The sequence below is a fragment of the Pyrus communis genome, chromosome 8 (assembly GCF_963583255.1).
Source record: "Pyrus communis chromosome 8, drPyrComm1.1, whole genome shotgun sequence".
NCBI classification, from domain to species: Eukaryota; Viridiplantae; Streptophyta; class Magnoliopsida; order Rosales; family Rosaceae; genus Pyrus; species Pyrus communis.
In genome coordinates, this window is record NC_084810.1 from 15,727,315 (window position 1) to 15,754,136 (window position 26,822).

A 26,822-nucleotide genomic window follows, 5' to 3' on the forward strand; every position below is an offset into this window, starting at 1 on the left:
TTAAAGACATCTTCCACTACCTTTAAGGGTACTACGGATATGGGCTTGTTCTATCCCTACGGATCCTCGAGTGATGCCGCACCCCCTTATCTCGAGTCGATTCTTTCATTGTTGGTTATGCCGATGCAAGATACTTATGTATCCGCACAAGGCATGTTCTCAAACAGGTTATGTCTTTATCGTTAGAGGCACCGCAATCTCTTGGAAGTCAACTAAACAGACCTTAGTTGCCACTTTGTCTAACCATGCTGAAATTCTCGCCTTACACGAAGCAACTCGTATTTACTTTTGGTTGAGAGCAATTGTGGGCTGTATTCGAAGCTCCTGCGATTTTTACCCCGTTATTGATGCTCCGACGATGATCTATGAAGACAACACAATATGCATCAAACAGCTCAAGAAAGGTTACATTAAATGAGACAACATCAAGCACATTGCGCCTAAGTTCTTCTTCTCACATCAACAACAAGAGCATCAGAAAATTGAAGTCATGCAAATCCATTCACAGAACAATATGGCCGACCTCTTCACCAAATCACTACAGAAGGTGACGTTTCAAAATCTTGTTCAAGTAATTAGTATGCGTAAACTTTTTGAGTTGTAACATTGCTAGTTCTTTTTGGAATTATGTCAAACTCAGGGGGAGTATCCTAAAGTATACTTTCTTGATCTTAATGTATTATTTTTCCCTACAATTAGAAGCATTTTTTCCATTGGGTTTTTGCTACCTAACAAGGTTTTGACAAGGCATCCACCTTAGGTTGATCATATCCCTGATGACGTCCCATAGACATTTTATTTGACTTTGCATTTCTCACACATTTTTCCTTAGACTATGGATTTTGTCCCTGCTCGGGTTTTTACCATAGCCATAAGGTTTTTTGTGAGACTTACTTACTTATGCAAGTTCTTACCTTATTTGAGAATAGTGTGTTCCCAAAATCAATGTCGACAAGTCGCCTTCCTCAACCTATACATGATGCCGAATCTACTTGAGTATTTACACACTCAAGGGGGTGTGTTATAAACTTCTTATTTAAGTGTGATTGTGTAAATCTTAGATTAGATTTGATTCTAATTATTCTTTCCTATTAGGACTTGTATTCCTTGGAGGAGAAGGATTTCTTATATTGCTTATTACTATAAATAAAGGCACTGCATAGAGGGAGATAACACATCCTCTACACAACCCTACAAACACATCTCTCTTTATTTTCTCTCTGTGTTGCCGGCTCTCTTTCTCCATGTCAGTTACATATAGGCCACAACAATGTTTGATTTCATAATAAACTAGAATTTGTTGCAGTGTCATTGGATTAGGAATACGATTGTGTAACTTCTATCATATCTGGGATATCCTTATGGGATTCTACCATATCTCTTAGACTAGATATTAACCTATTAGAGTTGTAATCATATTGGGGTAAGGAATTTACCTACCCTACTACTATAAATAAAGGCACAATAGGGTGAGATAACACACACCTCACAATTACACATCTCTCTCTTTCTTTCTACTGTGCCGCACCCTCTCTCTCTATGTCCTCTATAATTGCTCAGTAAATTATGCATACAACACATTATTAACACGTTTTTTACGCTACGCTAAAGAGAGTTTGATCTTCAATCAAAGGAGTTTTACGTTTTAATCATTCTTTTCATGATTAATTTATTATTTTATTGAATTAATCTACATGCATTTGATTCAATTTAATTTTTCTATGTTGAATGTGATACAACGCATTGGAGATTCACAACTTTCCGAGAAGGATCTTTTACAAATTCAAAGGCTTAATTGTTTTCTACCAATCAAGTTTTTTTTTAAATAAAGAAAGATATTTGAAACAACTATGAAGCATATAAACATTCACTATGATGAGCCCTAATCCCCTTTGGGTTCTGAAAACCCTAAACGTTGAAAAACAAAAAAAAAAAAAAAAAAAAGGCCCCAGAGCCACGACTTGAAACCACAATCGCGCCAAGCTCAAGCCAAGCCGTACTATTTTTGAGTTGTTGCCCAGAAAATCCCTGAATTGCAAAACGACACCATTTTACCAGTTGTCTTCTCCGTTGGACCTGCACTCGCTGAAGCCGAGCCCCTTCGACATTCTTCCACCAATTCTGGTGTAAACCAATGACCTGCAATTGTCTAGTTGACAGCCTATTCGTCCCCGACGATCAATTTGACTGAGACTCCAAATTGAATCTCATCGGGATTTGGACAACCGACTCATTGTTTTGCTTCGATTCCGACGTCGAGCGAGTCTCCGTCGTGAATTTAAGGGCTCTCTTGAACCCCGAGTCATCCTCGACTGAAAACAACACCAAATCATGGCGGTGCCGTTCCGTTTTTCTGGCGATAGCACGCACCCAGCAAGGCTGGGGTGCCCGATTCAAACCCAGACTTATTTGGGCCTTGTTCAGACTCAGCCCAACTAGGCTTTAGTTTTTTTACTTTCCTTATGGCTCTGTTGCCCTCTCAACCAGCAGCCAGCCTGAAAATGGGCTGATTTTTTTCCTAAAAGCCCACTTAGGCTTCATTTTTGTTTTGGTCTACATACCAGCCTTCCCTAGGACCCAGCCAGTAGCCTAATGCTACTAGGCTGCTCCTTTTTCACGACATTTGACACTGCAACAAGCATGGAGCTTGCTTCGCATGTTATTAGGCTACCAATGGCAGCCTATCGAGCCCAATTTGGGCCTGATTTTTTTGTGTGGCTTGCAGCCAACATTAAATTATGGGCCTAGATAAATTTATTTGTTTTATCTTGCTTCCACGATCGACCCCGAATGGTCTCGATCTATTGAATTGATTAGAAGTGACCAGCAGTCCATTAATTTGATAAGAAATCCAAAATTATTGACCTGAATATCACTTTTTGCCATTAACAATTTAGTATTTTAATTCTCTCTTTTGAACCGTTGACATCCTTTCGTATTCTCGAAACACTCACACTTGAGTTCCCAAAGCAACTTTAAACCACTGTACTTAAATTAGTACCATGTATTATGTGTTATTACAAGTACCTCTCTTTTATGAACTAAATGTTCATAAACTAAATTGAATTTGTAGTATCGAATTTAGTGCCTTTGAACCCCGAAGTTTTCATAAAACAATACACCTAAGAAAACTCGACATTTTTTTATGTAAACCATGTCTTAGAACCCCGAATGTTCTAACTTTGATGCCAATGGATGTTTTATTTCCCATAGCACTATTCACAATCTTGTTCCCTCCATTCAGTGGATTGTCGAACCATCACAAGTTCGATTTCACTGATTGGGATGTTTCTTAACATTAACCACTTTATGTGGGCACAAGACGTGAATCTCCACTTGACTATCAAGAAGCAGAGAAACCATTGAAGCCAACAATGACATGGAAGAGCTAAATAAGCCTCTGCCATGATCTTCACTTGAAGACTTATGCCTGAAGCATTAAATACAGCAATACCTCCCGAATGAGGATTCCATGGCTTTTTGGCTTGCTTCTACAGACCACCTAATCATGAAGATATTGCCTGACGCACACCATGATTACATCCATGAATGAGTACAATTCTGAAGTTATAAATCTGATCGAATTTTGACTGGAGAATACTTTTCTCATCCTTTCTTGTTTCTAACTCGCTCTCGAAGCAATAATGTAGAGAACTGAAGTTTACCAAAATTCTTGGATTTGATTACTACCACATTTGTGAGAGAAAGGTACCCCTAGTAATTCGGCTGAGAGGTATCGCACAATATAGACCTAATTTCGGTTAGAGTCTACCGAATGGTGGTGCCTTACTTCGGTAGGGATGCATCGACGTGCATGCTTTGCTTCAACAGAGGCGCACCAAACGGTAGTGCTCTACTTTAGTAAAGGCCTATCGAACAGACCCCTCCAGCTTCGACTAAAGTCTACAAAACCCAAGTCTAGGTCTGTCTCTCTCACAATTTAATTTCGAGTTTGTTTTCACAACATATGGTATAACCAGGGCCTGCCAAGGTGTGGCATCACGCCCGAAGTGTGATCCTTGGCACCTAAGGCCTAAAACTTCAAGAATTAAGGATATTGTTCCCGAACCTCAACCCTGCAGAATCTACTTCCGTCTCGATGGAATAAGATCATTGGTTACACACATGTTCGTGCCCTTACCAATGTCATTAAGGAGTACCATTTCAGTAGCTAATATGCGAGACTAATTTTGCTCCACCAAACACCGTTGGAATAGCAGAATTTTGACATGAATGGCCTTGTTGGCCGAATACGCTTAGTAACTTTGGTTTACTTTGTGAACATTCTTCTATGTTCTTGAATTCACGTTTGGTGTTTGTTTTTTATTACGAATAATCTTATCGATATTGCCTCGAATATAAGTTAATTGAGTCATGTTTCTTGTATACATGTAACTGAATTCAATTAAACACGTGATTAGGTACGAATGTAGGAAAGTTAGTTGTCTGGATGAATGTGATACTACACACAATAACTTTATACCTAAATCACATCTCTAGCATCGACTTCAAGTATATCCAACTTGATTAAGAGTATTGGCACGCTCCTCGTTGTATGAATGGTACTAAATTACCATTTATGAGACCTTATATTTTCCCCATTCCGAAAGAACGTTATTAAGATTTAAGGATATTCGAGACGACAATAATCATGAATGAAACCACTAAAGAAAATAGAGTGGAATATCTTTGCACCACCTCCAAAGATGAGCTTAAAGCTTTTCTTTGAGGCCAATGACCTGTCTTCCAACTAAGAACACGCCACATGTGGCCGGCCTAAAGCATGGTGATTGAGCAATTTACTTGCTTGTGGCACTACCTTTTAGGTCACTTAGGTCGAACAATGATGCTACGATGCATCTCCTTACTCGAAGTAAGGATCTTGTGCATACAAGCACCCTTTGCCAAGCCCACTCGTTTGAGAAATTTGATTTTTATATCATTCCTCACAAAGATACGACACAACCTTCTTTTCACAGTGGATTTAAGGGAATATATGTGGACTAATCCAACCAAAATGCAGAACATATTAATACTTATGGTTTTGGTTGATGTATCGACAAATGGTCACATGTTTGTCCACACATATTGATGCTAAACCTCCTGGCTGATTTTAAGGGTTCACCACCCTAATTATCCCATAAAGTCTGGAAGACTAGATAATGTCGGAGAGTTTATATCGAAGGTTTTCAATAAAGTATTGCATATCTTTTAGGTTTATAATTGAACATCGAATTCCCATGTTCATCTCAAAACAGCCTGACAGAGTGATCATAAAGCGCAATTTCAATGATCGCTCAAACCTTGGTGAACGCACCAAGCTTTCGGTTTTTGTTTGGAGCTATGCAATCTTGTACACGGCTATGTTAGTCCACCTTGAGGCCCATTGCCACCAAACCAATTTCGACGTTACAGTTAGTTATTGGGTACGAACTTGACATTTCGTACTTACGTATTTTGGGTGTGCATTCCATGTGCCAAGTTGTGTCACCGCAACGTACCAATTTGGGTCTTCAAATAAGGATGAGAATCTTTGTCGATTATGATTCTCCATCATACTAGCCCCCTTAGAGCCTTTGCAAGCAATCTCTTTACCGTTTATTTGCAGATTGTCACTTTAATGAGACAGTCTTCCCACTGTTAGGGGAGATAAGAATGTCAACGTTCATGTAGAATGACGCGAACTTTCATGGACGTTACCTACTATGTCTCATCTCGATCCATGTACCGCACAAGTATGATAAGCAAGTGCGATGTATTCTAGGTTTCAGAGTGTTGCTCCAGACATATTCCTCTGATCTAGCTAAAATGACAAGATCATATACCAGTTCCAAACATGCATGCAAGGATAGATGTACTTAACGGACCTCGAGTTAACGTCCCCGAATAGTGTATCGTGCTAAAAGATGGTTTGGCCATCAATGTTGGATGACCCGATACCGGCGGATAGCCAATCAATTTGTCTCGGCTTGAAGCATGACAAATTACTCGGTTCATAGGATTCACTTCCCTAGAAGAGGAAGAACACGACACATAACGAATCTATACTTAATCGTTGTCTCAATCATTTCTATTTCATGAGATTAATCTGAATTACTCCCGAGACTTAAAGTTCTTGATCTAGTATACTAGTTGGGATGAGATAATGGAATTGGAATGAGATTATCATCGATGATGTTTTCACTTATATGGTAGCTACCAACATATATGAAAAACAACAATATCGAACCAGGTTCCATTAATTATTGACCACGTAGAACTGATTGAATAACTGAAATTACAATTCAGGTTAAATTCCTTACCAAAGTGTGTTTGAAAATGTAGTTCCTACATATTGCAAGGTAACCCTGTTGTGTTACAAGTGGGAAAGGAAGCGTAATGAGATAATGAAATAGTTTTCTCTCAAATGCCTTGTGATTGATATCAGCATTATGAAATGTGGTTAGGGTGTCTCCATGGGGATACTAATATGAAGATTTACATTTAACTTCCTAAAGAATTACATGGATTGATTCAAATAGTTCCAAAACCACATAACACCCTTTCAACTCATTTGAGGCTTTTGCTTACAGATTGAAGCAATCTAATGAATGTGGTATACTGTTAGGGTAAAATTGGCAATCCCTGACATAATGCCTGAGTCTGTAATAGCTTAGATTTGTTATACATTTTAAATTGTAATAGTTTAAGTCTAGGAAGGGTTCTCACACTTTTGATGCAAAGATGTTACCTACATGCGATAAATATTCAGGTAAGTTTGCATGCATACATCCAACTACTTTCATCTATATCTCATGTTATTGTTCTTGATATAGGACTCTTAACCATTGTGTGGTTTATCTCTTTAAAATATCTTATTCCTTTATATTCGAGATTTTAAAGCATGCAAAATAGTCTAATTGCATTAGGACTAATCTGGTGGTATTGAGACTTTTCAAACCGTGTTATCAAAAGGTGTTTGGGCGTTGGTAGAGTTATTGATCAATATGGAGTGGTGCTTTTGATTAATATATGGGAAGTCAGGGAAGTGCTCAGTTTTTTTGTGAAGTCGTATATATGCATGTTATTCTCAAAAGATACAGTGAGCAGCTTGGTGATTTCAAAAGAACATTATTTTTTAGTGGCTGCCACATTGTGGTTTTTGATGAGCATGTGTTTTTAAAGGGAGCCATATATGCATGAAAAACTTATTTTTATTAAAAAGGTTTTTTGGTTAAGGAGCTTCAGCTTGGTTCTTCGCAGAAAAACATTTTGAATGTTGTTGCTAGCTTACGGTTCCAACAGCATGGGTTTTTAAAATAAGATATTATTTTTCATGCTGTTTTATTTGAGGTTTTAACTAGAATATCAATTATGGAAATGAGCTTTGTGATTTTCGTAATTGATTGTTTTCCAAACAAACACTTCATCATATAAACATTCTGCATGATCGAGTTAGCATCGTGCAAAGTTCGAGGGAAAGGTGATTGACGGTTGTGTTAGTATCGTACCACTTCAACTCGAGGACTGAAGAAAGATCGAGTAGCAAAGCGCGAAGACAAAGCTGCCAACTGGTATGAGTGTCTAGTTGATGAGTTTTGTAAGTCTTTATGTATTCTTTCTTTCTTAGTGCTTCCTGGCTTGGTAGCCCGAGGATTTTCCCAGTGGTGGGTTTTGCCTCGTTAAATCCTACATCATGTGTGTGCTTTTTATATTCATGTTGAATATTTGTGTAGGATTAATTTTGCATAACTGATTAATTGAAACCATAATTTGCTTTAGCGTTAAGTTGTCATTTATAGATTAAGTTAGTACCCATCCTAGGACTTTCAATTGGCACCAGAGCAGGTCACTAAAAATATCTAGTGAGATCCGTGGGTAGTCTAGGATGAATCGGTCTATGGGTTCAGTTTCTCATCCGCCACATTTTGATGGCGACAACTACGCTGCATGGAAGGCAAAGATGAAATCATTTCTCTGGGCGCTTGACGATAGAGTGTGGCTTGCGGTTGAAGAAGGCTGGGAACCTCCAACAGTTGAAGAAACCAAAGGCGAAGGACAATCTTCTGTTACTATTTCTATGCTTAAGCCTAGAAAGGTATGGAGTGAAGATGAACGCAACTCTAGCACATTCAATCAAAGAGCATTGAATGCGTTGTTCACTGCCGTTTCGCCTGAGCAATTTAACTACATCAGTAAATGCTCAACGGCGAAAGAAGCTTGGGATATTCTTGAAGTTACTCATGAAGGTAACTCCACGGTCAAAGAATCCAAGCTTCAAAATCTCATCACACAATTTGAAAATATCAAAATGCTAGATGATGAGAGTTTTTCTGACTTTTATGCTAAACTTAGTGTAATTGTCAATGGTTGTCACAATCTTGGTGACAGCATTCCAGAACATAGAGTTGTTAAGAAAATTCTAAGGTCTCTTCCTTCTAGGTTTCATGCGAAAAGGACAGCTATAGAAGAATCGAAAGATTTAAACACCTACAAGTTGGAACAATTGATTGGGTCATTACAAACATATGAGTCTGACTTTACCGAAGTCAAGAAAGGAAAAAATGTAGCCTTCAAAGTCAATAATGAAAAAGTGAATGAGGATTCATTTGAAAACCTGACTCAAGATGAATTTGCTCTTCTCACCAAACAAGCTAGAAAATTTTTGAAACTTAGAAGTTCCAGAGGACGTGAAAATCGAAATAATTTTGATTCAAATTCCAAAGTTCCTCGTTCTCGAGATTTTTCTCATGGAAATTCTTCTAAGTTTGTCAAACTTGGTGAAAAGAAAAGTTCAAATGACAGAGACAAGTGTTTTGAATGTCAAGGGTATGGACATCATGCTCATGAATGTGCCAATACTCTTAAAAAGCTGAAGGATGAAAAGAACAAGGCTTTAACTTCCACGTGGAGTGACAGTGATTCAGAGAAAGACACGGAATCTGAAGATGATGAGGAAGTGGTTGCATTTTTTGGAACTTTTGATGGATATGAGACGGATGATTCGGAAGTTGAAGAGCCTGATTCCGTAGAAGTCTTACAAAAGTACACTGCACTGTATGATATCACCATGAAAGTGAAGAAGGAAAATGAAGAACTGAAAAATAAACTCGTGCAGCTTGAAAGTGAGAAGAATGAAGCAGAAATCGAGCATCAATCTCAAATGGAACATGCAGAAAAGCTACGAGAGTCAATGTTGGAAAAGTTACATATGCTAGCATCAGACAACAAAGGTCTTGAAAATGAATTAAGTAACATAAAGAAGAAAGTTGAAGAGTTTAGCATTGGCTCAAGCAAAATTGACAAAATGTTGAGCTATGGAAAGATTTCAGGTGATAAAAGCGGTCTAGGTTTTGATATAACTGGAAGTTCGTCCACTTCTGTTACCAAGTTTGTTAAAGCGTTACAAGAACCTAGCATGAAAGTGAGTAGTGATGAACCTTTTGGAAATTCGTGCATCACTACAAAAGAGTCAAATTTCGTAAGAAATTTTGTTGGACCAAAGAAGTTCATTAGGTCAAAAAATTTTATTCCTATTTGTCACTTCTGTGAAAAAATAGGACATATTAGACCTAGGTGTTACAAGCTTCAAAAGGAAAATAAGACTAAAACTTCTTGGATTTCTGAAAAATCAAATCTCAAAGGGAGATTTGTGGCTCACCCAAAGGGAATGAATAGAATTTCAAAAATAATGCCTAACTTCCTTACTCCAAACTTAAAGCAAGTATGGAGAAGAAAAAAGACTCAAATTTGTCTATTGGATAAGGTGTCACCTTCATCTGAGGAAGACAATTTTACATGCTTGGTGGCATTCACTGCTCTCTCATCTTGTCAGTCTGATACTTGGTATCTAGACAGTGGTTGCTCAAGGCACATGACTGGAGACAAAAGATGGTTCACATCTTTCACCGAGGATTGTAAAAATGGAGCAGTCACGTTTGGAGATGGAAAAAGAGCAAGGATCGTTGGAAAAGGAGAAATCAAAACACTAGGAATTCCATGCTTAAAAAATGTCATGTTAGTGGATGGACTTAAAGCTAACCTAATTAGCATTAGTCAAATTTGTGACGATGATGATGCTGAAGTACTTTTCAATAAATTGAAATGTAGTGTAAAGGTTGCTAAAGAGGTTGACAGTTTTGAAGGAAAAAGGTCTAAGGACAATTGTTATTGTGTGAATGCAAATGAGTTACATGTGTCTGACATATGCAATAAGGCAACTGATGATATTTTGGATTTATGGCATAAACGATTAGGTCACATGAACTGTAAGGATTTGATCAAGCTTTCCAAGAAAGAGTATGTGAGGGGCTTACCGATGTTGACTGGAGAACTTGGAATTTGTGGAGAATGTCAAGTGGGAAAGCAAACAAAGAGTGCACACAAATCCACAAATTACATCTCAACTTCACGGCCTTTAGAACTAATGCACATGGACTTGGTTGGACCAGTACAAACCGAAAGCATTGGGGGAAAAAAATACATACTTGTCTTGGTGGATGATTTCTCACGCTTTACTTGGGTTGCCTTCTTGCGAGAGAAATCTGATGCATTCACTGCATTCTTCGGTTTATTGAATAAAATTCAAAATGATAGAGTTAATTCAAATGATCGTGTGGTAAAACTCAGAACTGATCATGGAACTGAATTTGAAAACATATCGTTTTCTAAGTTCTGTGATGAAAAAGGTATTGATCACAATTTTTCTGCTCCTATTACTCCTCAACAAAACGGAGTTGTGGAACGAAAGAATCGTGTTTTACTTGACATGAGTCGTGTCATGCTGACAAGCGCTCGTTTGGCAAAGCATTTCTGGGCTGAAGCAGTTAGCACTGCGTGCTATACGGCAAATAGAGTCTATCTTAGACCCGGTACAAAATGCACACCTTATGAGATCTGGAAAGGGAAGAAGCCAAATGTTAAGCATTTGCGAGTATTCGGTAGTATATGCTACATTTACAGAGATAGAGAAATGTTAGCAAAATTTGATTCAAGAAGTGATATTGGAATTTTTATAGGATACTCAATCACAAGTAGAGCATACAGGGTGTTCAACAAGAGAACACAAAATGTTATGGAGTCCATTAATGTCATTGTGAATGACTCTCTTTTAAATGTTGAACAACCTGCCTCAGATGAAGAATTCTTTCAAAGCAAATCAATTGATGGGTTATCCGCTACTCAGGGAGAAGTGCACCAAAATATTGACTCAACAAAAGTTTTGAGGAAAGGACACAAACAAGTGCAAAAAGATCATTCCAAGTCAGACATCATTGGTGACGTAGAAGATCAAATGTTGACAAGAAGTAAAACTACTGCTGTAGTAAACTTTTCGTGCTATATATCAAAGATTGAGCCAAAAAATGCCAAGGAAGCTCTTTTAGATGATGACTGGATTATGGCCATGCAAGAGGAACTCAATCAATTTGTTCGCAATGATGTATGGTACCTTGTTCCCCGACCCCAAGAAACAAATGTTATAGGAACAAAGTGGGTGTTTCGGAACAAAACTGATGAACATGGCATCATCACGAGAAATAAAGCTCGTCTCGTGGCTCAAGGATACACTCAGGTAGAAGGTTTGGATTTTGATGAGACGTTTGCACCCGTTGCGAGATTGGAGTCCATTCGGTTGTTACTGGCTTTTGCTTGTCATCTGCGTTTCAAATTATATCAAATGGATGTCAAGAGTGCTTTCTTAAACGGAATACTTCAAGAAGAAGTCTATGTGGAGCAGCCAAAAGGATTTGTTGATCCAAAGCATCCTGATTATGTGTACCGTTTGAAGAAAGCCTTGTACGGTTTAAAACAAGCTCCGAGAGCATGGTACGACAAACTTTCATCGTACTTGTTAAGGAAAGGTTATACACGTGGAGCTGTTGACAAGACTTTGTTTGTCAAAAGAATCAAGAAGGACGTGGTGATAGCACAAGTATATGTGGATGATATAGTGTTTGGTTCCACATCTGCCACACTTGTAAAAGAATTTACTGAGGTCATGCAGAGTGAATTCGAAATGAGCATGTGTGGAGAACTAAATTTTTTCTTGGGATTACAAGTCAAACAAAGTGAAGATGGTATTTTTGTCTTTCAGACAAAATATGCTAGTGACCTAGTTAAAAAATTTGGCTTGCATTCAGCAAAACCCGTCTCAAATCCCATGGCAACAACCACAAAACTTCACAAGGATCCAAATGGAAAAAGTGTTGATCAAACACTTTACAGAAGCATGATTGGAAGCTTGTTGTACCTTACTGCTAGTAGGCCTGATATCTCTTTCAGCGTTGGTGCTTGTGCACGTTATCAAGCTGATCCAAAAGAATCGCATCTGGAAACTGTCAAAAGAATCATCAGGTATGTGAGTGGTACAATTGATTATGGTCTTCATTATTCCTTTGAAACCAATTCTGAAATTGCTGGATTTTCCGATGCCGATTGGGCAGGAAATGCGGATGACCGAAAAAGTACTTCTGGAGGTTGTTTCTATGTTGGAAATAATCTCGTTGCTTGGCATAGTAAGAAACAAAACTGTGTTTCTTTATCCACTGCCGAAGCTGAATATATTGCTGCTGGCAGTTGTTGTACGCAATTGCTTTGGATGAAGCAAATGCTTCGTGATTATGGCATTCATCAAAGTTCCTTTTCTGTTTTCTGTGACAACACTAGTGCCATAAACATTTCCAAGAATCCTGTTCAACATTCTCGTACCAAACATATTGACATTCGTCATCACTTTATTCGTGTTTTGGTTGAAGAGAAGGTTTTAGTGCTGGAATACATTGCCACTGAACATCAACTTGCAGACTTGTTTACTAAGCCTTTAGACACTCATCGTTTTGAAACCCTTCGCAAGGCTTTAGGAATATGTCGTGTGTCTTAACTTCTGTTGGTTTTCATTTTTCATGTTTTCTTTTTCTCTCTTTTCATTTTTCTAGCTTCATAAAAAAAATAAAAAATAAAAAAAAATAAAAAAATAAAAAAAAATAAAAAAAAAGGGTTTTCCATATTTTTTTTTATGCACAACTTTTGTCCACAAAATTCTTTGCTTTGTGCTAAACATGATATATTTTGCCTTGGTGGTTGATACTATATGTATGTTTTCTGATTAAACATGACTACTTGCCAGAAACTCCACACCCTGTGAGCTTTTGAGCCTCCATTAGTGTATGCATTTTTCATACACTCTTAATTGTTTCTGTGTGATATATCTTATGTGATTTGACTCTCTAGAACTTGCTTTGAGATCTCTCAAGGCTTTGTATCACTACTTACTCTCCTCTTGAGATGAAATTATGACTTACGTTCTTCATCATTATCATATAAAGCCAGTGCCTTATTATTTTTCCCTATCTGCATTATTGAGTCTCTCCTTAAGTGTATCTTATCCTCTTCCATTTTTATACACTGATTCTCACCTCCGTTGCAACATCAAAGACAATTGCATCAACTATTTTTTTAAGAAAGGTCCACGGTTGGTTCACTACTGAAGACCACAATATAGTGCTGATAGCACCCTCCCCAGTTAAGAAAAGATTCCCAAAAAAAAAAAAAAAAAAAAAAAAAAAAAAAAAAAAAAAAAAAAAAAAAAAAAAAAAAAAAAAAAACGAAAAAAGGAACACGACAAAGGGAATCAAAAGGTGTATGTATGCATACATGGTGGGTGTGTCTCTCTGACAATCCTCAAAGGTCCAGTTGTACTTGAAAACCACAAATATATCCACTGTGCAGACCACTCTATAATGCACTAGTGGTTCTCTCTGCATCAAACTCTCTCCAGTTTTGTGTCTCAAGGACTCTATAGCTTCTCGAATTCCTATTCTCCTTATTCTCTTTTAACTTTATCCAGTCCCTAAGCCTAGTTACTACCCTTCGTAAGACTTTCTTTCATCTCTTGAGGGTAGGTGGTTGATGTGTGGAGATAAGATTAATCTGCAAGCCTATGGTAGAGCATTCACATAATGATTTTTTTTAGTGTAAACACTTCAACCCAAACACCTTGAGTGATATTTGATCATATTCCATGTGAGTTTAGGGGTTGATGTTGAGATGGCTTGTTTAATCATATTGCATGTATATGGTTTCGACTATTCTGGCAGTCTCCTGGTTGTATTATGTTTCTGTGGCCATTACATTGTATCTTTTATTTTATTTTTTATCTTTTTGGTCTTTTGGTTGCTTTGAAATTGGAGTCACTTTGTGGTTCTCTATTATTTATAGACGGGTTGTCTCCTTGTTCTTTGCATGTTGAACACAAAAAACATTTTTTTTGTCATGGCATCCTCACGCAAGTCTGCATGTCCTCCTGTTCTGAAAGGCAAGACTCCTGCTATTACTCCTTCCTTCTCTCCTCCCCGTACACGTTCTGTGCAACGTAAATTGTTTTCTTCCCCATCTGATTGTTCAGCTTCGCCTGATATTAATTTTTCCCAAGCGGTCTTCCAACAAATGCTTGATCTGAACAAGAAATTTTCTTTGCTCGAACGTTTCATTAAGTCCTCCACAACTGATCTCAGTCATCGTATTTCTAATTTGGAGCAATGTTTTCATCGCCTTCCCAATCACTTGTTTGCTCCTCTCATTCATATTTCTTCCTCTGATGACGAGGATGACTCCCACCCTGATTGTGTTCCATCGTCTCCTCGTCCTCCTTGTCCACCTATTCCGGCCCACTCACCGCTGCCTACTCGTACTCCAGAAGATGATCCAGAAGAGGATCCCGAAGAAGATCCCGAAGACGATATGGACTATGATCTCTACTGGGTTTCGGACAACGATGGTGTTGCCAAGCATGATTGATTTTTGGCTTTGGCGTTTCCCTGTGACAAAAAGGGGGAGAGACTAGAGTTAGGGGGAGAGACTTTAACTAGACAGTTTAGTTAGGGGGAGAGATTTTAGCTAGCAGGTTCTTTTTAGTTTTTAGTTGTGAGAGTTTCCATATTTATGTTCTTATTTGGATTTCTTAATAAAGTCTCTTTTTAATTGTTGAACGATGAGGGATGTTGATATGTTTGAATGATTATCTTAACATTCTTGCAACATCTATATTTTTGTACGTCACGGGTGTTTTGTTTAACTGTGTGCAGATTACAGACTTCAGTGCATAAGGATTAAGATTTCTAAAATGTTGTTATTGAGGGTTTTGTCAAGGAAATGCCAAAGGGGGAGATTGTTAGGGTAAAATTGGCAATCCCTGACATAATGCCTGAGTCTGTAATAGCTTAGATTTGTTATACATTTTAAATTGTAATAGTTTAAGTCTAGGAAGGGTTCTCACACTTTCGATGCAAAGATGTTACCTACATGCGATAAATATTCAGGTAAGTTTGCATGCATACATCCAACTACTTTCATCTATATCTCATGTTATTGTTCTTGATATAGGACTCTTAACCATTGTGTGGTTTATCTCTTTAAAATATCTTATTCCTTTATATTCGAGATTTTAAAGCATGCAAAATAGTCTAATTGCATTAGGACTAATCTGGTGGTATTGAGACTTTTCAAACCGTGTTATCAAAAGGTGTTTGGGCGTTGGTAGAGTTATTGATCAATATGGAGTGGTGCTTTTGATTAATATATGGGAAGTCAGGGAAGTGCTCAGTTTTTTTGTGAAGTCGTATATATGCATGTTATTCTCAAAAGATACAGTGAGCAGCTTGGTGATTTCAAAAGAACATTATTTTTTAGTGGCTGCCACATTGTGGTTTTTGATGAGCATGTGTTTTTAAAGGGAGCCATATATGCATGAAAAACTTATTTTTATTAAAAAGGTTTTTTGGTTAAGGAGCTTCAGCTTGGTTCTTCGCAGAAAAACATTTTGAATGTTGTTGCTAGCTTACGGTTCCAACAGCATGGGTTTTTAAAATAAGATATTATTTTTCATGCTGTTTTATTTGAGGTTTTAACTAGAATATCAATTATGGAAATGAGCTTTGTGATTTTCGTAATTGATTGTTTTCCAAACAAACACTTCATCATATAAACATTCTGCATGATCGAGTTAGCATCGTGCAAAGTTCGAGGGAAAGGTGATTGACGGTTGTGTTAGTATCGTACCACTTCAACTCGAGGACTGAAGAAAGATCGAGTAGCAAAGCGCGAAGACAAAGCTGCCAACTGGTATGAGTGTCTAGTTGATGAGTTTTGTAAGTCTTTATGTATTCTTTCTTTCTTAGTGCTTCCTGGCTTGGTAGCCCGAGGATTTTCCCAGTGGTGGGTTTTGCCTCGTTAAATCCTACATCATGTGTGTGCTTTTTATATTCATGTTGAATATTTGTGTAGGATTAATTTTGCATAACTGATTAATTGAAACCATAATTTGCTTTAGCGTTAAGTTGTCATTTATAGATTAAGTTAGTACCCATCCTAGGACTTTCATATACCCGTCTAAGTGATTATTTGATCAATTAGGAATGTGAATTATGCCCTTCCATGTTAAACTATGAAGCCTTTTTCCGAATTGTTAGAGTTATAGTTTATGTCATTGACATGAATCTCACTAAGACTCTCAAAGAGCTTGAGAAAGCTGCCTCGCACCTGAAGACGGAATTTGAGAAGAATGATCTTAGGAAAATTCATTTATGCCTGGACCTAAAGTTGAAGCATAAGTTTGATGGTATTTTGGTCTACTTGTCGAACTACACCCAAAGGTGTTACCTTTGAGTATACCTATGTTCTTCCATACACTATATGCAAATAAGATCCTTGAAGAGGTTATGGAATCTGAAGTTCCATATCTGAGTTCAACTTTGCACTTTGTTTTATTTAGCTCATTGCAATTAGTCAAGACGTCTCATTCGCCATTGATCTATTGGTAAAGATGTAACACTGCACCTACACATAGACACTAAATTGGTATTAAAGATGTTTTTTCGCTGCCCTGAAAGGTACTACGAATTTGGACTAATCCCAACGCATCCCGAATGAATCTGACCGCCTTGATGCTCGAAATGATGCTTGCCTTATTTGTTATGTTGACGTTGGTTACTTATCAAACCCACATAAGGTACATCTCTGAATGGTTACGTCTTTACCGTTAAGGATATCACAATATCTTGGAAGTCCACGATATGACCTTAGTTGCTAAATCCTCAAACCATTCCAAGGCTCACCTCACTTCACTACGCCACATGTGAGACATGGTTGAGAGTTTTTATTGAGCATATTTGCAGTACTTGTTGTTTTTATCCATCGTTGAGTCGTAACAACGATCCATGAAGACTATACCGCATGTATCCACCCGACCAAGACATGATACATCAACGAAGGCAATGCCAAGGCATATTGCGTCTACATCTACATCAACAAAGCATTAGGAGATTGAAGTCATGCAAGCCTATCCCAAACAACCTTGCCGACCTCTACACAACGTCGCTGCCGAAGTCAACCTTCCATAAGTTTGTTCGAGGAATTGGTATGCCTAACTATTAATATGCAATGCTTGTAGTTCTCATTTGGAAGTTCTTTCAAAGTCAAGAGGAGTATCCAGAAGTATACTCACTTGATCTTAATGTACTATTTTCCCCTACGATTAGGAGCATTTTTCCCATTATGCTTTTGCTACCTAACTAAGTTTTGACGAGACACCCATCATGGGCTAGTCATACCCTTGTGAGTTATTCTACTTGTGTCCAAAAGATGTTTAGTTTTGACTTAATGCAACTTCTCACTTTTCTCCTTAATCTATGAGCTTTATCCCACCTTGAGTTTCACTATAGCGAGGTTTTATGAGTTTTACCTTTTATGCATTCTTCTGTTGATTTAAAACTTGCATTCGTTCATTGTGCCGACAACTTCATCAACTAAACTTACTCCATCGCTGAAAACCTGATCCGCCATTTAGTTGAGTATTTATACACTTAAGGGAAAGTGTTGCAGTCCTATTAGATTAGGAATATGATTGTGTAAATCCTATCATATCTAGGATATCCGTATAGGATTCTACTAGATCTATTAGACTAGATATTATTCTATTAGAGTTGTAATCATATTGGGCTAAGGAATTTACCTTTCATACTACTATAAATAAAGGCACAATAAGGTGAGATAACTCACACCTCACAATTACACATCTCTCTCTTTCTCTCTACTATGTCGCACCCTCTCTCTCTATGTCCTCTATAATTGTTTAGTAAATTATACCTATAACAGAATTGAAATAACTTTATTTGGAAAAGACAATTTGTTTACAACAAAAATCAGAAGCAGGTGCGTAAAGCTTATGGCCTCGTTTGTACAGAGGATTGGATCAAATCAAAATAGATAACCCTTTAATTCAAGGTATTCAAAAGGTAGAGGAGAATGATTAAAAGAATGTGAAGGAAATTTCCTTCCCATTTCGGGGAGGATTGGAGTTAATAACAAAATTTTCATTTTTCCTTTTAACATATATTGAAAATAGTTGTTTATCCATTCTTATTTAATTCTTTATAATTAAGGTTCTAAAAGCCACTAGGTTCTAGTCGAGCAGAAAGCAGGGGCTAAGGGCCGAGGCAATATTTTTAATTTTAATTAAATTTACTATTAATATATAAATAGATGTCTACTTATATTGAAAACAAATATAAGTATTAGAACATATTGAAAACATGTGGAACAATCATATAAGTGTGTTCATTCAAGTATTCAACAAGTTTTTTACAATTTATTGAAAAAATAAAATGCAAAATGAAAGTTATCTATTTTCTATCTAAGTGAGAGTCACAATTTAGGGGCTTAGGCGGATAAGACGAGTGCCTAGGTGGGCAGGTCTAGGTGCCATTTCTTAATTTTGAAACACTTAGGAATTAATCAGGGCGATGGGTAGCTACCTAGCATGCTAGGTGATATTTTTAGAACTGTGTTTATAACCAACCACACCTATTTGTTTTGTTTTATTAAGGAACATTGACAATGTGTCATAAAAATAGAAAAACCTATTAGAAAGACATATCTTTTATTTATCCGATGAGTAATAATTCATTATCATTTCCCTTTAAATTCACATCAAAACTTAAAATTAAAATATTAAAAACATATTTATTTCCTTTTCACAATCAATATCAAATATAAAAGGGAGCCATCATGCAATTTTAGGTTACTTGATAAACTACTCGTAATCAAGATGATGCCCAACGACATTTTCATGAGACGTTAAACTGAAAAGCAACTTTGTGTTGTTCTAAATCTAATCTCAATCATATCTTTTAGTACTACGGCTAGTGGTATTCTACTTCACTTGTAAGTGAGAGGTCTTAGGTTCGATTCTCGCCAAAACCGTATTTGAACCATATTATTGCTAGCCCATTGTGGAGCTTACCCTACTCCCCCACCCCCTAACACAAACAACCTTAAAGTATTGTTCCATGTCATAAAAATGTTCGATCCTTAGCATCTAGGGTGTCAACAAATGCCTTTGGTTTCACTTGATTCGAACCATCTACGTCGAGCCACTACTTACGGCCTTCCATCATGGTCTATGACACACGCTGACCCGGAATGTTCACCTAGACTTCAAATCGAGCTGTGCTAGCCGGCACCCGAAAGGTGATGAAGCCATAAAGTGTAGCGAGGTGGAAAATGTGAATAAATTTAAACCCTAAAGTGCCTAAATGCAAGAGTGTGCATGCATGATGAGCAGTAATATAAATATGATCATTCTACAGAAACTTCGTAATTCACAACAATAAAATAATAATGTCCATAACCGTAAATATATTTATGGCATCATGTCAAAATATGCATAAACGTGCACTTGGTTTTCGTCGGTACCTTTCCTAGGCCAATTTCAATGCCCCAAGTCCATTTTTGACATCCATTTAGTGAAATTCCAAAGCTTTAACGTAGTTGGCCGCCTCGGCGGCTAGGTTGACTGTTGACTTTTTACGAAAAATGCTCAAGGACCCTTTTTAGCGTATTTCGACGCCCTGATTCCAAATATGCACTCCGTTTTCCCAAACTTAACCATTTTAGTTGAGTTTTACTAATGGGTCCCAATATTATGCTGAGGTGTGATTACTATAAGAGACTCTAGCTTTCCTAGTTCGAACGGTTGAGATCTCGCAAGTATCTGTGACTGGGTATTTGCTTTTAAATATTATATATTTATTTAGTTTCCATATATGATTAATAAAGAATTTTCTACGTTACGCCTAGATTAAATTAACGTTTATAAAAATTAGCGAAATGATGGAAATTACGAAATTATAAAATAATCTTACAGGATGCCTTAATTAGATTTATGTCTATGTATAGTATTATATTGACTAGAATTATCGAATTACTATGGCATGACCATATTTACGTTTTCTACTTATCGTGTGCTACACTGGTGTTTGTACTTGCCCGGGCCAGGACCAGGCTTCACGTGTATGTTCACATCACATCGCATGCTCACTTTGGATCCATTGTAGGTGTCAATCCTGTCCTAGATTGCTATAGGCAATTAGGACTCGTATGTGATGTGCATAGTGCCAGTCTTCAGGTGATTGTAGTACTAGAGCATAAATCATTGTTGCACCCAGTCATGTTCATGTCAGAATATCTCTGCATGAACTCGTGTGTCAGCATATGTCGATGAGCACTCGATATGATATGTTTGTTATGCGAGATTATGTGATTACCAGACGTTAGGTGTTTATTTACGAAATATTATGACGTATTGAATTCTTGAGATATTGCAGGCTCCGGTAAGTATTTTTATCTATACGTAGTAGTTATATTTAGAAAATATACTTGTATTACAGCGAGGGGTTATCATGTTTTCGAAAAGTGTTTTACAAAGATTTATTTTTAGGCCCGTTCACCCTTATTTTTTGCCCATCCTAGTTTTAGTGGCAGAGTTTTCGTGTCAACGAGGATTTTTTGCAAATGTTGGAATAGGAGATTACCTCCGATGGTATAATTCTCATTATACTTGTACTATACTTTACTTATGTTTTACATTACGTGTGAAATGGGTTCATTCCCGCTCACATGCACACTCTTGCATTTAATCACTTTTAGGTTTAAATTTATTCACATTGTCCACATCACTACACTTATGGCTTCATTACCACCCGATGTCAGCCAGCACAGCTCAATTCGAAGTCTAGGTGGACCTTCCGGGTCAAGGTGTGTTAGTCTGCCAAGGTTGTTGTTGGGTCTAGAGAAAATGTGACATTCAATTACACCGAATCATTGGAAGAGCAACTCCACCATTACTTAGGCTTGGGGATAGGCAACCCAAAACACTCCAGCCCACTTGGGCAATTCAACCCAAGGCGAGCCCAATGGAGAAGTCAGGAGAAGTCAGGCAATAATCACCACTCTATATTTACCTAGCCATGTTCTTCCACTTTACACTATATTCAAATATTTTCAAATACTTTCAACCACTCTTTTATTATTATCCGAAATTAAAAATAAAGTTATCTTTTATTATTTTATAAAATTAAAATATTAATATTTTAATACTAATTGTCTGGCTATTCAATTTAAAGATGAATATGCACTTGACAATTACTATTCATTGAAGACAGTTACTGTTTATTTAAGAAAATTGAGTTGCGGCCAAAGGCTTCCTATAGTGAAAGTGCTCTTAGTAATAATATTGTTTGTAAAAAAAAAAAAAATATATATATATATATATATATATATATATATATCTAATAACTGATCCAACGGCTGCTACTTGAGAACGCCTCCCTCCATGACAATACCAGTCTCTGGTCATTGAAGTGCTCCTCCTCCATCAGTAGCGACGAGTAGCTTTGAACAATCTTTGCTGCAATTTCTGCTACTACCTATCGGTTGGTTCTTTTCTCCCTCTATCATCACACTTCACATTATCCAGACAACCTGATTTAATTGGGTTTGGACGAGAGTCCCAATGCCCTCAATGTGTTTGATGAAATGCCCCAACCACTCTTCACAGAATTACTCAATTTTCTTTCATTTCGTTGATTTCCAGGTTGGACTGATTTTCGGTACTTAGGTCTGTATTGGGTTTGGGTTTTGGTCGTGGAAAGTCGCAAACAAGAAAGCAGCCATGGATGGTATGTGCAAAAACTGTTACATTGCTGTGTAATTTATGTGTGTTCGTTCTGACAATTTTTACTTTTCATATGCGTTAATTGATGAAAATTACACCTTAGTGCTGCGGTAATGGTCTGATTTTCCCATATTGTCTATACTTTTTACACTCGGGACGATTTCTTTCTTTATTATACTTGCCTGTATGTAGAAATATGCTGAGACATAAATTGGCATAGGCTATTTGATGCTTAGAGATTTTTGGTTCCAGTGGCTTGGAAATGAAATTTGAAAAAAGGGAACTCTTTCTTTGACAAGGGCTCGTTCCACATCTTTATTAGTTTTTCTCAGCATTAATCTATTGATGATGGTTAGGGGTTGTTCCACATTATTGAATTGATTAAGAGTTTTGGAAAAACCATCCAGTATCCGATTGTTCAATTATTGCCTGCAGTCTGCACAATTAATAACAAGCTCTTGCTTCGAGGTTTTCACCTCAATCGAAATATTTCATGTCCGAAAATATCTTGTTATGTTTTCCTTTTTCCTTTTTTGTATTGATGAGAATGACGGAAAATTTTCAAGGCAATTATTATTGTCTAAATTTTGTGACTGAGTTATAATCAACATTTTGTTGTTACCTTTTTGGGCTTCAGTTGATTCACAGCCATCTATGGAGGAAACTATTATGGTCGGCGATGACCTGATGACAGGCCCACCATCACCAGTTATTCCACCCGAAATTGCTTCTCATGTGCTTGAAGGTGTTGACTTGTGTGATGGGGTTTTGAGGAATCTATTTTTGTGTAAGTTCTGTGCTTTTATTTCTGTTGTGATATTTTGAGGGGTCTGCTTTTTCCAAAATTCAAAATGAGAGTATTTCAAATTCCTAGTCTGTAGGTCATCACTGTGTTAAGCCTTTAAAGTAATTGGAATTGGGGTTATCCGTAGTCCTTGTCAATAAGCCTGAAATTCAATCTGTATAAGTCAACTTCTTCTTCCAGTCTACACCAAAGCTGGATCTACAAGTGACACCGTTGAAAGTTGATTGAACTTTTTGTTTATATCCCCTTTTTACATCCTAATAAAATGTTTAAAAAAACTCTCCTCGGGGCGCACCTAGGCGGCTTTCGAGGCGGGGCGGTGGTGGAAACGCCTACGCCCTGTGGAAGAAGGCTTAAACATGCCTAGACGTGGTTGAGGCGTGCCTAGGTGGCTGAGTCGCGCCTGAGGCGTTTGGCTAGGAGTTCCCAGGATCCTTCATCAATCCGAATCCTTGCTTGAAATTTCCTGGGACCCTCGAAGTCAATGGCTGGGCTGGCTCTGTGTTGTGCTACAGTGGCGTCTTCATGAAAAAGATGACCATGAGGAAGAAGAAAGATTGGGGGTTTTTTTTTAAAAACTGCCCCAAAACGACGTTGTTTTGGCCGAGTCTAAATTTTTTTTATGACCCCGAGCAGGTCCCCCCTTCTTCCCCATCCCAATACCGGGATCTCCCAGTTACAATTCACCCAATTCCCCAATTTTATCCCAATCTCATACCTCAATTTGTTCCAAAATTATCCACACCACCACTATTTGTTTCAAAATTCATGTAAGTTTTTTAGTATTCTAATTTTAATATGGTCACTGGTCAGGTTGATTGCTTGGTTGATTGTTGATTAAATTTTAGGTCCCGTAAGGCTTTGCCTCACGCCTCAAGGCTTTCACCTAGGCAGGGTTATTCATGAAATGCCTCACCTATGCCTTCGCCTCTTAAAACATTGTTAAAAATATACATAGGCTGAACCAGTTTCTTGACTGTTGGAAAAATTGTCAGAGACACCTATGATGATATGGTACTTTCCTGATTACCATAAGGTTTTGTTGGTAGGTAGTATATTGTAGTGATTATACTTTACACTGCAGGCCTGCAAATCAATGATATTGAGCCCTTCTGTCAAGATGAGCTTGTTATGTATAAACAGTGCGCTGAAAAAAGGGTGAGATGTTTACTATGAATTTTGTATTCTGCTTCTCTACAATGTTCATTTCGTGTATTGAGGCAGGATTGATTATTTCATTTTCTGCTGTTTCGTTTTTTTTGCACTGAATTGCAGGATAGGGAACTAAGAAAACGACTTCAGGACAGTGAGCACAAACTAGGGTTATCAATGCCTTTAAATGAAGCAAAGGAAAGAGCTTCTCAACTCGAAAAAGAGGTCACATCATTAGATAGGTATGTTCTCAAATGGTTAGTGTAGGGGTCCTTGCTTGATAGTTGTACTATCATGTCGTGTTTTAGTTCAAGCAATGAGTTGTAGGCCTCACCAGTCAGCCTAGCTTCCACCTTATTTCCTTTTTGTAGTAGTCTTCCTGATAATGGTTCCTTGATTCATTCATTCATACGTTCATGTGCGCTATGCATCTGCCAATGGGTTTATAGTTATATAATTCCCTATGGTTAGTTTTTGCTTTAGTTATGTTTCAGGAGTTCACAAAAATTGCAAATTTCCAGAGTTGTTTACAAACTTTAGTTCCAACTTCCAAGTATGATTTTCTTCATTGTCTGCCTAAGCTATATCCTTTTTAAAGTTCTGTGGATAAGCTTTGTAGAGAGCTAAATGATCTAAAAGTTGCATAAGTACCTTTTCGCATTGTATTTGAAATCTTAAAGTCTTCTGATTACCCTGTGCTATGGATAACACCAGTACTGTTGTCCTTTTATCTTTATAGAACCATAATTGTTTTAGTATGTCTTGCTTTATCGCCTTTATTTATATGAATCTTAAGCATTAATTGACTTTGGAAATCATTATGTTTCTATAGGCGTTTGATTCTTGCTAGTGGACTTGAAGGCATAGACGGATTTCGCCAGAGATGGAGTTTGCATGGTCGCCTTACAGATACCAAGTATGTTATCCTGCAAATAATTAAATTTTCGTGAGTAAACTTGAAAGGATTTTTTTTGTTGACAACCAATACTTGATTGCTCTCTACTGCACATGTATGTCTTATGGTAAAAGATGACGGTCTCTAGATTTCCCTTCTCTTTTTCGGAATCTGTGAATAATCGGTTGATAGATTCAGTATTTGATGAACTATAATCATTTACTCATTCCGTTTGTAAACTTTCTTCTTCCTTATAGTTAAATCTTTGTATTATCCATGCAACCATGCCAATTGATTCATATTTGATGAGTCATCACCTGTTCATCATACAGTCTAAGTAATGTATGGACCTCTATCCTCAATAGCATTGCAATAACTGTGCAGGAAAAGGTTGGAGTCCTTGAAGCAGGGAATGGAAAGCAGGAAAAAGGACTAGGCTAGCGAGTGGCGGGGCATATGACTATAGTAATATGGTTCTCCCGGTCAAGTTTCATGCTGCATTTGTGGAAATCGACCTGTCGGTGTGCCTAATGTCGGTGTGTCTAATATTTTTATCATATACTCAGTTTCGAAGGATTCATATTTATTAGAAAATCTTGTGCTCTTGAATAATTGTGCAATAATGTACTTAGAAAAAACCACAATGAAGAAAACCACAATGAAGAAGTGAATGGCCAGCGGCCGAGCGTAGATTAGCGAACGTCTTGAATTTAACTGGAAATTAGTTGTTTACATTGATTATATGGAGAAGTTTTTCAGTGTCCGGTATTTAAGCTAGTACTTCGTGTCATAAAATAAGTGGAGGAACACTTAAAAATATATTATTTCCTCCACTTGGTTGGAGTACCCCTTGAAATCTCTTAGCCATATAATAAAGTTAGGCTTAACGTTTTGCCCATTGGACGGAGACGGACTAGCATTTGAATTGAAACTCACTTTCCCACCTAAACAAGGCCGGCTCTAACGATAGCTGAAGTAGGCGGCTGCCTGAATCCCCCACTCTCTGAAAAAAAAAAAAAAAAATATATATATATATATATATATTTGTGTGTGTGTAAAATAATAATATTTCAAATCTTGTGTTTGTTCAAATTAAAAATTTACAGACTTTGAGTTTTTGTCTAAATACAATAGAACATTGAGCTGAACGGCTGAATCGAACATTTGTAAGATTTAATTGTTTTATATAATTTTGTTAAACAATAACAGTACAATTGCTTTTGTAGAAAGAAGTTTTTCTTTTTTTAATTAAAATTGTACAAATCTTATCTTTGATCAACTATGTCACAAGAAATATTGAATGGGTTAGCTATGTTATCAAATGAAAAGAATTAGTTGAGAAATTAGATTATGTAAACTTAATTAATACATTTACTTCTATAAACGCAAGATGTATAATATTTAAGTAATGTTTGTATATCTTTATTCTTTTTATATTAATTTTTATGACATTTGACATAAAAATAGACCTTTTTCATGTATTTAGCAAATTCTCTTTTATACATATCAATTTACAAAGGGTATGAGGTTAGATAACTCTAGAGCCCCACTTCAAAGGCTTGCCTAGGACCTCTAAATTCTTAGTGACAGCCCTGTACCTAAAGTTAACATTATTACTTAACTTCCGAGTCTCACATTGCCAACATCTGATATGTTTGTTGACGTGGCACAAGTTTTGTTTACGTGTGATCTTAGTTGGCGCCACGTTGATAAACGAATAACAAAAAATTCTGTGTACAATATTTGATTGCCAGATTTACCAACTAAGGAAAAGAACTTAGTACCATGCTAAAGAAAGGAGGGGAGGAGGTGAATTCCCACATTAGAAATCCATTGGTGAAAAGGTTAATTAGTAGAGAGGGGTAGGAAAATAAGAAACTTAGGTGCAGACAACTTCAGCAAAGGGGCAAAAGTGCACGGAAGGTTATCAAGAGTCCCAAAACACACGCGGGGCCACTAGGATCGGCGGAGGGAAAGAACCG

The 26,822-nt window shown here is 37.2% G+C and overlaps 1 protein-coding gene across 1 annotated transcript; it reads left to right on the forward strand.

The window, feature by feature from the left end:
* The first annotated feature begins 21,613 nt into the window (after nt 1-21,613).
* Nucleotides 21,614-25,530, forward strand: LOC137743745 (uncharacterized). Its single transcript, XM_068483688.1, has 7 exons — nt 21,614-21,746; nt 21,908-21,992; nt 22,626-22,775; nt 23,878-23,951; nt 24,069-24,187; nt 24,778-24,861; nt 25,225-25,530. The coding sequence occupies exons 2-7, from the start codon at nt 21,986-21,988 to the stop codon at nt 25,274-25,276; spliced, it is 486 nt and encodes a 161-aa protein (XP_068339789.1). The 5' UTR covers nt 21,614-21,746; nt 21,908-21,985; the 3' UTR covers nt 25,277-25,530.
* The last annotated feature ends 1,292 nt before the right edge of the window (nt 25,531-26,822 follow it).

Bases quoted from the DNA above. Each gene is read 5' to 3' on its own strand.
- LOC137743745 (XM_068483688.1), top strand. The intron at 24,188-24,777 runs GTATGTTCTCAA...ATGTTTCTATAG, and splicing joins GAGGTCACATCATTAGATAG to GCGTTTGATTCTTGCTAGTG. The intron at 24,862-25,224 runs GTATGTTATCCT...ATAACTGTGCAG, and splicing joins GGTCGCCTTACAGATACCAA to GAAAAGGTTGGAGTCCTTGA.